This window comes from Accipiter gentilis, chromosome 12, assembly GCF_929443795.1.
Source record: "Accipiter gentilis chromosome 12, bAccGen1.1, whole genome shotgun sequence".
In the NCBI taxonomy this organism is placed as follows: Eukaryota; Metazoa; Chordata; class Aves; order Accipitriformes; family Accipitridae; genus Astur; species Astur gentilis.
The window spans coordinates 21016455-21028493 of record NC_064891.1 but is presented as its reverse complement, the minus strand read 5'-3'; the positions used below and the strand labels follow the sequence as shown (position 1 = coordinate 21028493).

Sequence of the window (12039 nt, the reverse complement as noted above, 5' to 3'; positions counted from 1 at the left end):
GGTGTATACAAGATATCTGTATTATTTTACAAACTAAATCGCTGGAATGAATACTCATCATAAACATTTTGCATTTGACCTAGGTTACAAGCTGTCTGTCTTACTTTTCTGATCTCTTCATACATCTTTTGTCTGGGAAGGTAAGGCTGTAATGTGTGTTACTCCAGGGAAGTTCAGTCTTACCCGCAATTCTGAATAAACTCACCATTCAGAGGTTTGCATTTTGCTCAGGAAAACTTAGAGCAAATAGTGAGAAAACTGAAATTCTAACGGAATAATGGATGCTTGAGCTTAAAATCTGCCTTTTTGTTTGCATTTATATTTTGTAGTTTTTTTAGAATACTACTGGGTCATTAGGCAAAAGTTGGTTTATGACAAGGTTTTAAAAAGTATAGCAGTTTGTTTAATCAGGTAATGTACTGGGAGAATATTTGCTCTTTCAAATGCTTTGTATTTCTTTTTTTTTTTCCTTTTTTTTTTCTCTTTCATTTTGTGGATTGGGACTAGAGCTGAGTTCTTGTGTTTTATATTTGGTTGTGAACTGTCTGACTTTGTAATGATGCTTGCCTGGGCCTATGTGGACATCTGATAATGGGACTGATAATTGCAGTATTCTGAGAGTTTAAGCATGTTTGGGAACTCAACCAATAGACAGCATGAAAGGGACCAGACTACAGTTCCCATATATGCATTTATATACACATGTACAACTTCTCTTTTTAATCAGTATTTTAAAACTGTTTCTGAAAAAAAAATTGCACACACTTGCATCAAAAAAATCCAGTTTCCTTTCAAAAGAAATACATTTCAGAGAGGAGAGGCACAGTCTAATGCCAGTCCCACCGAATGCAGTATTTATATACATTTGGCTGTATGACTACTGGTTATGAAGTGGTTAAAACCAAATAAAAACAAACAAACAAAATATGTAGCTGAATAAAGAAGTATTTTAGAAATGAAAACTGAAGTCTGTGGATACTTCTTCTCCTTTCATTGTGACACTAATGAAATTGAACTTGGAACTGCAAACAAGCAACAGAATTTTTTCCCTTATTTAGCTCCATTTGGAATTACAAACTGTTTTTTTGTTACATGGAAGGCTTGTACTGTAGGTTTGTCAAGTTTTGGCATCCCTTTCCACTTCGCTGCTGGGTCAGAAAAATAGAAATGTGTTCTCCTGAATTGAGACTTTATCCAGCAAAAAAAGGAATGAATATTCTGTGATTCTAAGTGTATGTTTGATTCCATTGATGTCAATAATCATAAAAGATACCTGGGCTGCTTCTTGCTTTAAAGTACAGCTTAGTATCTTGGAAAAACAATTACATGTGTTTTTAAAATACTTGCTGAACTGCTTCTGGGTTACAAATGCATCTCCTATAAATCAATGATGAAGAGGAAGGGTAATTCTTAAATTATTTTTTCATGTTTCTTGAGTAAATATCCATAATAATTTAGAAAATGGCAATACCTTACTTCCATGTTGGGCCAGATGTTACCTGTTTGAGGCTAGCATATAGACCAGCTTTTTAGCATCTTAAAATGACATGGAATTTTTGGCCTGGCATTGATACCCCTTCTTTCTTTTAAGAAACAAATCTGCTGTAAGTTATTTCCCCCATTTCTCCAGCCCCTAAAAGGGTAAGACAGGTATCACCAACAAGGAAATATCAGTAATTTTATTTTAATTTGTGACTTGAAGTATTTACAGGTAAATTCTAGATACAAATTTTGTGTTAAAAATTTTGTACTAGTATTCGGTAGAAAGCCAAATGCCTTAGAGTTGCTACTGTTCTATTAGTGGAAAAAGTCCAAATGTAAAATTACATCCAAATGAGGACTCCCACAGATTTCTAAAGTATGTTGGCCTTCATTAAATTAATTATAGTATTTCTTTTCTGTAGTCAGACTTTTGGGGGGGGGGGGGGAATGTTCTTGCTGTAGAGAATCAAGGGATAAGAGCTGACTGAGAAAAGCTGTGGTTCTACTTTGTCATGTCTCTGTGGTAGATTTTTTGGTTGGCCCATTCTAACAACATGTTGTATTTAGCATAACAGACAAGTAACATTCTCTTTGTTTTTAAGAAGGGTTTTCTTTTTGTATAGTAAGTTGCAGCTAGAATAAAAGAATTGAGGGACACATTTAAGGTCATGGGACAAAAATGCGTCTTTTGCTGACAGATTTGCAAAATGAGTTGGAGTTTTACTTTGAAATCAAGCCAAAAAAATGTCCTTGGGGGGCCGTGCTGTAAACGGATATCTGTTATTTAGGCTAGGTAATCGAACAGATGTGAATGCTCAGTACATGCCTCCCTTGTGCGTTGCTGAAGCTGGCATCCTTTTCCCAGCAAGCTGATCCAATGGGCTGGTTTGGCTCAGGCAGACCATGTTAGAGGGGTGTTACAGAGGTTTTCTTACACTTTTTCTGTCTCATTTTTACTCTTTACTCTGTTCTCAACCAACATTCAACAATAAATTATATAGACACTAAATCGTGTTCTCCCCGCCCCCCCCCCCCCCCCAACCTGTACTGTATTGTCAGAAATACAGAAGTAAGAGGAAGTCAGGTTGTCCCATAGTTTTTCTTGTGAAATGAAAGTAATTGTGTGCAGGTCCACCCTACAGAAAACGCAGGGACAGCTAGAGGTCCCATGCAGGGGAGAAGACAGGGACTTTCCTACAAATATCTGTCACCTCAAAGGTGCTCAGGAAGTGGTAGGAGGAGACAGGGCCATACATTGTGTGAGATGGGGGATCAGGATATCTGCTGTGGATCAGCTGGCAAAGGAAAATACTTATGTGGAGAAAATACTTTTTAATGTACTGTGTTCTTTCATTTGTGGTTGAAAAGTTTGGTCCCAGATAACAGCTCTAGATGAAGAATCCTGGCATTCAAGTTAGAGCCAAAGAGTCTGATTTTAGGAAACGAACAACTGAGCACAGCCTTTCCCCCTTTAGAGAATGAGGAAAGTTCAGAATGATAAATGGGTAGGGGTGAGAGACTTTCTCCACAGGAACCAGAAGATGTTGTGCTTAAGTTATTAGTTGTTATTACATTATATAGATTTCCCTTTAAATTTAACTCCAACGTGTAGAAAGTATGAGGGGAAAAAGCACAAACACTTCTCCCATTCTTTTTGGAAAGTAACAACAAAAAAGTAATGTTTCTTTTCCCTTTTTTTCTTCTTCTTTTTCTTTCTCTCTCAGGTCCGCACCAGTGTCCTACCTGATCACAAGGAACCAAGAGCAGATGTTGGAGTAAGCAATTTTTATTCATTAATTGATTTTTTTTTTTTCACCTCATCAGCAGACACAGACACCCTATGAAGAATAATGGTGTTCTGCCTAACTGCTAAACAAGAGCTGGGTTAAATGAATAAAAAATCAAGGCAGGAGTAATAGTCTCAGTGACTGATGTAATCCCAGTCACATATTTCTTGAAAATCCTTTCAACTGAAATTATCCTGAGGCAAGCACAACTATCTAGACTTCCTGCTACTGCCATACAAGCAGTCTGGATGAGATTGAGAGCTTGGAATTGTACTGCCTCAATGAGCCTGGCCTGTCACCTTCTGGTTTTGCTGTGCAGAGCATAAAATGTTCTGCTGTAGGATTTGACTTTGGGTTCACTTTAAGAAATTACACTGGTGACAAATGGAGGACTTATTTTTCTGTGTAGGTCTATAGAACTTTTGGCAAAGATATTGGGATGTCATTTCTGGGTGTGAGAAAGCTAGTATCTCCCAGATAATATGGACACCTCATGGGAGTGGGAAACGTTGGTCCTGGTAGAGCTGAATAAAAGACCAAACACCATCTGGTGCAGGTATCAGACCTATGTATGCAAACATTTAAAGTAACTGGATTTTGAAATTTTTAGCCTAAAGTGTTGTCTTTCCTGCATTACCAGGGCTTCCTTGGCATAGTTTCCAGGACTTTAGCTAGTGTTTGAAAAAATCTGCAGTTTGGCAGCAAATTCAGTCTTGGTGAAATAATTGATGTGTTTCAACTTTTCATATGGCTATTATAGAGACTTTTCTCTTTGCCTAGCTGAGATTATTTATCAAACTACTTAAGGCACATATCTTTAGATTTATAATCGTAAGTAGCCCACTAGCAAAATTACAGAGGGATATTACTCTGTAATTAGCATTACAGCAGCAGTTCTGTTTAAAGCCTACTTTTCAAGCCTCTCCAAGTCACGTGCAGTTAGATTGGTTTGCAGACTGCCAGTTCAGGCCCCAGGGTAGACTATTTGTATCTAAATCAGTATGAAAAAAGTATTCTGCAGCACTGTTTGAAATTAGACCCCCTGAACATTAGCATAACTTTAATCATTTGGGTCATGGGACCTTCCACAATTTTATTTAATTTTACAAATAACTCTGAACCGCATTGTCAGGCAAAGAAAATCTTACTCTAAATAAGTATAAAAATATGAAACTGACAAATAAATAGAATTTTTTTAAGCCCATAAAATTATTCACCTTTAATTTCATGACCCTGGAGAACTAGATATGACACTCAGAGGTGGTTAGTGGGTACAATGACCAAAGCTCCTAGATTGTATAAGAGAGCAGTGTGATTGCTTCTTAGCCCTGATCATGAGGACTCCAACTTAGGGTTCTTAAATGGATTTATAGTTTTATTGTGCTGCAGAAAGAAGCACCAAGTGACCCAATCCATATCAGTTTCATTCTAAATAACCCTCTCCCTTTTTCCAAATGGTAGGGATGCAAATACAAGCACACAAATGCCATGAAATGCCAGAATAAAGGCTGCTATGTAGATGTTGTGCTGTAGAATGTGTTCTTATTGTACCAAGAAAGATATGCTCTTGTAGGAAGATAACTAATCTGAGCTAACCGTGCCACCACAGAGTTTCAGTGAATAAACGCTGTCATGTTGACTGATCTAAAGGAAGACAGAACTGTCAGTGTGTTCACTCTAGCAAGGCTGTGCATCACCGTGTGTCACACCTGGACGTATTTCCTTGTGAAAGTACATGTTTCATTTTGGCATTGAAAACTAACCATTATCTTTGCTTGTATGGCCGCGGTATTTTTTTCTCTATATATTTTTTATAGGCCTTTTTTCTTCCTTATTTCCTGTTCAGCACTTCCCAAATCCACTGTTTTCCTAGCCTTCCCTAGACTCTCAGCTTGTGTCTTTTTTCCTCTGCTGCTTAAGTGCCAATGAAAGCACAGGAAATCTAAGCCTGTATCATTGATAGGAATAACCGATGACTTAGTTTACCAAATTGGAGATCAGTGTTGTTGCTTACCTAAACTGAGATGAACTGTACATTTTATGTGCAAAGAAACCTATCTTATTGTAGAGCTTTATTGTTAGTGTTCAAACACTCAATATCCAGCTGGCCTTCCTGAAAGAGCACAGGCTGCCCAGTGTTTTTTTACCAGAGGAAGTTACGCTTCTCAGTAGCAACAAATTCTCTCCTCTTTTTCCATGAACAGGAAAGTTGCTCTCTGCATGCAGCCTGTGTTGACTCAGAGCAACTTGATTCTTCTTTAATGTGTATATCCAAGAACATATATAATTTAGCCTCGAGTTTTACTTTGCCATTCCAACAGTAGAGTAAAATTAGTATAATGTAATAAAAACAAACTTTGTGTACTTAATGTTTTCTTGCAAAAATTTAACTTAATCTTATGATCTCATTATAATTTATTCAGAGCAAGTGATATCGAGTTGTATGTTTGGAAGATGAATGGGTAGAAGATGGCTGTAGTCCATTGTTCCCAGGCAAGAATACTACTGTTGGCAAAGTTGGCCAAATGAGATTTTAGCAATGTGCGGCAGAATATGAGCGGAGGTTAAAAAAATAACCAAAATGCAAAAGATGCATTTATTTTCCTCTGCACTATTTTCTTGATGATGTGTGAAGGTGATTTTGATAGAAGGAAAAGATACAGTGGCATAGCTTAATTTAACTTTAGATGTTTTAGTTTCATTAGCATGTTTCTCTGCACTTGTACTGCAATGAATAGGGCCACATTACAATGAAAATAAAGGAAATGAGTACTTACAAACACTGCCATAAACTAGAGGAACATAACATTTCCATTAATAAACTTGTGCTGAACTCAGTGTAGAAATAACTTCATAGAAAGTACATTCATATCTGGAATACGTAGATAGTAGTGCCTAAGGGTTGGGGAAAAACCATAGTAAGAACAACTGTTCTAAAACACTGAAAACTAAGCATTTTTCATAATCTAGAAATTGTAAATATAGGAAGAAGATGATGCAAATGCTTGTACTGCACAAAAATTTTCCTGTGGCTGTACATTTTTCAACCTGTTATTTTGTCAGGTTGTCAGACTGTTCTTAATGAAAAAGAGAGAGGTTCCTGCCTGTAAAACCAGAGGTTAATAATTTACTGATAATCATGCTACAGGTGCATAAAAAATTTCTACTGGATAGTGTGTCAACCTAGTATACTGGAATGTAATATTTTTCTAGGTACCAAAGAAAGATTTCCAAGTATGCGACCAAAACAAGTAACAATGAAAACTTAAAAAAATAATACAGATGTTATCTTCTCTTTCTGCTTTGTTTTGTAGCGAAGCTTCCTGGGCTGTACAACTTTTAGAGTAGGAGACTTGGTAAAGTCAAAGGAGCAACAGTTGACCCTTACACTCAGGTAGGTGTTTTCCTCTGTTGTAAACTATGTTGAATTAATAACCCACAGCATTTCGTGTCCGAAGAAGTGCAGCAAATCTGGTGAAGCCTCTAGAGAACAAGTGTAGGGTTTAGGGATTAATCCGTGTGGGACCCGCATGACGGAACACCAAAGTGATGATTAAAGTCGCCAGTTTATTGAGCTTAGCTAATCATTTTTATACAATTCTCGAAGTTGTTGAGAGACTTTGACTACTACATGCAAGCACTTGGTGTCCACGCGCACAAGCGTAAGCGGTGATTAGTTACATCGGTACTGTCCACGCGCACAAGCATAAGACATAATTGGTTGTGTTAATTAAAGCATAGAAGACTTGTCTTAGTCCAATTGGTCAAGATAAGCCCCTGAATTGAGGTTGTTTGTGCCAAGTTCCCTTTATCGTGGAATGTGCACCTGTGTTTTCCTAATCGGGATCTTTCTTCTTCTATCTTCTTATTTATTCTGTTCAAGGCCTTCTAAAGGCGCCTGGAACAGTCTTGTGACCATGAGCTATTTTCAGGCCCAATAACTAAGTTCCATATAACTGAACCCTACATCTCCCCCTCTCTCACTTTTTTTTTTTTTTTTTTTTTTTTTTGGAAAACATATTGCTGTCTTGTTCCGCAAACTTAGCCCAGCAATCAGTAGGTGTCAGTTTTATGTGGGTGTCCCTACGGAGGCAACTATGGTTTTGCTGCACACCAGCCTGATGCTCTTAGGAAAATCCCGGTATTTATACATTTGCAGAGGAATGGATTTTAGCACACGTGGCCAGCGGCTGCCAAAATCCGCCTCAATTGAAAACCTATGACGCATGCACTCGCATGCACGAGTCATAGTTATCTATTGTTTCACAGGCTTTGTGATGCAGTTGTAATGCACTGAGAATTTTAACCTGTTATGTTAGCTAAAATGACCTACGCATTAGTTTTTGTCTGAGGTGGTATTCGTATTGCTGCACCATCTATGATGCTTCAGATGATGATGGTCGTATAAATCAAACAGAAGTCCATCGTGGGCTTCTACCTGTGAAAAACAAGCATAATCTCGCCCCGAGGTTATTAATGAAAAATGGACTGTCCCATCGCCCTATTTCTAGATTGTTAACTGAGTCTATGACCTTACTTCTAATTTTAGTTTTAACTAACTGTTAACAAAAAAAAATTTTTTTTTTTGATTAATGAATAAATGACTACATATGAGGTATCTTAAAACTACTTCCACACTCAGCTCTTATGAGTAATGTTTCGCCGAGTGCTGATTAACATTAAATCATATATATTTGCTTATTCTCTAAAGCACTTATTCTAAACTGCTTATTCTCTATACGATTAGTTATAGGTTAGTAGGTTAGTTGATTAGTTGAATGTCTGTTACAATGGTTACAAAAAAATTTTTTTTTTGATGATTAACTATCTTTTCTACCCACTTGCACTAAAATACATATCCAAAAACGATATCATACTCCATGTTTTTTACATGTGTTCTTAATCTCCGCATTGACTGCCGGTCTCCGTCGTGATTTGTCTAGTTGGTCTATCTAGGGCTTTGGGACCTGCTGATGTCTGCACTGCCTCTTGCTCTTGCTCTTCTGAGTTGTCTGTGGCATCTGGTCGCTCAATCCATGGCTTGACCCATTTCGCCGGTATCCAATGGGGTTGTTCGTTACCTGTGGAAACACAAGCATACCCTCTTCCCCACGTAAATAATTTGCAAGGTCCTTGCCACTGCTGTAAAACTGGATTGAATACTGAGACTTGCGGCTGATTTTTATCAACTTTTTTGTTCCCACACATATGCCTATTAATTGGGATCTGATCCTCAGTACCACGTGGCTGTAGCCAATTCAAAACATACAGTGCTTTGCTTATTAACTCTTGGGGGGTACAGTGCCGCATGTCTTCCCCCGTTTTTAAAATGTTTAAACGATCCTTTAAGGTCTGATGTTGACGTTCAACAATAGCTCGACCAGTAGAATTATGGGGTACACCAAAATTATGAGCTACCCCCCACATCTGTAAAAATGTTTCTAATGACTGTGTGCTATATCCTGGGCCATTGTCTGTTTTAATTTCTGTTGGCACTCCCATGGCAGCAAATGCTGCCAAAAGGTGCTTAATTACAGCTTTAGCATTGGTTGATATATGAATAGTAGCCCACATAAGGTTCGAATATGTGTCAATAGATACATGAATAAATTTATATCTCCCAAAACTGGGATATTCTGTAACATCTGTTTGCCAAATTTGCAATGGTGATAATCCCCAGGAGTTCACCCCTTGTGGTTGTAAGTTTGGAATATTCGCACAGTCTGGGCAAGCAGCAAGAATAGCTCTGGTTTGCTGCAATGGAAGATTAAATTGTTTACTCAGCGCTTTTGCCAACTGATGATAAAATTTATGGGATAGGAGTGCTTGTCCAAACAAATCAGGTTTGGGTGTATTAAAATAGATGTTTGCATTGGCTACTACCAGTTGATCCACGCGCGCATTACCTTCCACAATGAATCCCGGCAGCGTTGTATGCCTACAAACATGATCGATAAAAATAAGTCTGTCCGTTTTTCTACTAATATCCGTAATTTCAAGTGTGTCATAAACAGCTGCTTATTGTTTACAGTTTTTAGTAGGGACCTATGCATACGTTTGACTATCCCCACGACATATTGAGAATCTGAAATAATGTTGACAGGTCTTTTATCCCACTTTTTAAGAACAGAGAATACGGCTAATAACTCGAGCACTTGTACTGACCCCTCTGACAGAATGACTTCGGATTATCCACTTCCCCCTTAAAGCCCACAGAGCTACTGCAAAGCAGTCATTTTTCGTCATGGCATTACTCACAATATCAAGTGACATAGGTAAAATGATTTTGTCCATTTGCCTCCCTGAAATTTGTATCGCCCTTACCCCTGCTTTTTGAATGCACTTTCCCAGAGCTTCAATTCTAGTAACCACAGTTTTTGACATGCTAGCAGGCAAGAATATCCATTCTAGTATTACCAATGGGTTTTGTTTCCGCTGCTCATCCCACTGACCCAAAATTCCCGCAACTTCCTTATCTGAGTTATATACGTATAAATTTATGGACAAATCAGGGATGTATCTGCCAGCCATGGATGATGTGATTTTTTGCTCAATTGCTGTCAAGGCTTGCCACCCTGGTGCACTTAGTTGAAGTACAGAAGTTAGGCTATTGCTGCCCCGCAATAAGTCCAACAGTGGTCGTAAGTCTGTATTTGTGATACCACAATAAGGCCGGATCCAATGTAGGTCTACGACAAGTTTTTGTACACCATGTATATTTCATATGTCTTTGTGTAGGGACAGCTTTTGTGGACAAACAGAGGCTTCCGCAACTTGCAAACCCGGATATAGTGTTAACGGTGTTCCGTCTTTTTTAAACCTTGATCGACAGTCACTGGCTTTGTGTCCGAACTTGTCGCACTTGTTACAGACCCCAGGAAAGTTTGACTGACTGCTGTTAGTTAGTGCTGGCATAGATCGAGGCTGCGTTCCTATGCGTTGAGGGCATGCACACCTCAAATGGCCTGGTTGACCACACCGATAACACGCTAAGGGGTCTTTCTGTGGGCCACGGTCTCCTTTTCCCTGTTGCACTATTGGTCACAATGCTACCACGAGCGCTGCAGCGTGAGCTTCAGCATGTATTTTAGCTTTCTCTTGTTCCTGTATTAGAGGTAAATCCATCGAGGATTACAAGCCTCGATGATATCCACTAATGTAGCTGTACATGGAAACGACGCAATGATTTGTCTGCATTTTGCATTCGCGTTTTGAATAGCTAAGTAGTTTCCGACCGCAGCTTTCGCTTCGGGGGTTAAAGTGGGTGACGCATCGACAGCAGCTTTCAAACGGTCAAGGAATTTCATGTACGGTTCCTCTTCCCCTTGTATGATTTGAGAATAGGGTGGAACCGGCTTACCCACTTGCGGCACCTCTGAAATAGCTTCCAGAGCTAGTTGTTGTGCCAACTGTAAAACCTCTGGTCTTAACGCAGCCTGAACGGGACCAGTAGCAAACTGTCCCGTGCCGAGTAACATATCAACACTGAATTTTGTGCCCCAGCATCTAAATTTCTCACCTGGGCTTCCTCTGCTTTCTGTCTCCACCGATAGTGAAACAGCAACCTCTGAGTTGGTTCGAAGAACATTTCCACCAAAATCTTTATATCCGCTGGCACTAAGGTTTGTGCCTTGAAAAATTGTTGTGTCATTTGTTGTACGTACTTATTGTCTATTCCATATTGCATGATGGCCTTTTGCAGTTCTTGAACCGTTTTCCAGTCCAGAGGCGCCCATTGTCGTTTTCCTCCTGGTTCAGTGAACACGGGAAATGAGCTGATAGTGGGTGGCAGTATGACTCCTTCTATAGTGGCTTGCTTGATAATCCCGTGCCAGCGTTGTCCCGGCGAAAAAGACGGATCGCTGGGTGGTGGTGATGGGGGTCCTGCCCGGGCTGGTTCCGTGTTTCGTGAGGGCGGGTCTGTTAGCCGTTGCATTCCTTTGTATCTATCCTCGTATCTCCCTTCAGACCTTTTCCCCTCATAGGGCATTAATTCCCCCTTTTGTACACACAGGTCAATCAGTCCTTGCATTTTGTCCCTGGGGGATTTTTCTTCCCCATTGCCCACCACTTTAGCAAAAGAATCCATACTCTCTACGATCGCAGTTGTTGCTTTCTCATATGACTTTCTCATCAATGGCTGCCCACCTTTACCCCTGTCTCTTTTCCGCATTTCCTTTAACAATTCTAACATTGTCTCTTTTTGTTCTATTATTAGAGTAGCCAAGTCCTTGTTTGCATTATTTGAATCAGGGTATATGCTAGGTATACTTTGTTCATGTTGAACAGTGGTATCTGAGGGCTGTTTTCTTGTAGGCGGATTTTTACTCACTCCCTGATTCTGTAGGGTTTCCTTTAATCGTACAGTTAGGGAGGCTTGGGAACTGTCAGATGGCTGATTAATATCCGCAGTCCCAGGGAGTGGAGCAGAAGTCAAGGGCACAGGAGCAGGCGGATAAGCTCCAAAAAGTCTCTCTCGCTGCATTATGTTTTTCTCCCCGCTTTTCCCTTGCGCTTGCGGTTGGAGAGAGAGAGCAGCAAAAGCAGATGCAGACACTTTACGATCTGCTTTCATTTCTTGCAGAGTTGTCTTAATCAATTTCCATAAAGTTGCAAGACCTTTAACTTCTTTAGACCCGTCACTAATTTCATCCCATAGGGAGGTTCCGATAGCTTTCCAGGTACTAAGCTCAAAAGCTGTACCCACACTAATTGAAAGGTTTCTGTCCTTTTTAATATTTGTCTCTGTTTTTTCAACCAGCCTCATAAA

General features: G+C 39.4%; 1 protein-coding gene across 6 annotated transcripts in view; it reads left to right on the top strand.

Moving 5' to 3' along the window:
• Positions 1-12039, top strand: part of INPP4B (inositol polyphosphate-4-phosphatase type II B) — a 345020-nt gene that overhangs the window by 201979 nt on the left and 131002 nt on the right. For all 6 annotated transcript variants that reach the window (XM_049814712.1, XM_049814711.1, XM_049814713.1 and 3 more), the window contains 2 exons: positions 3207-3257; positions 6584-6663. In XM_049814712.1, the coding sequence (XP_049670669.1) occupies positions 3207-3257; positions 6584-6663 (131 nt within the window). The remainder of the gene's footprint in view (positions 1-3206; positions 3258-6583; positions 6664-12039) is intronic.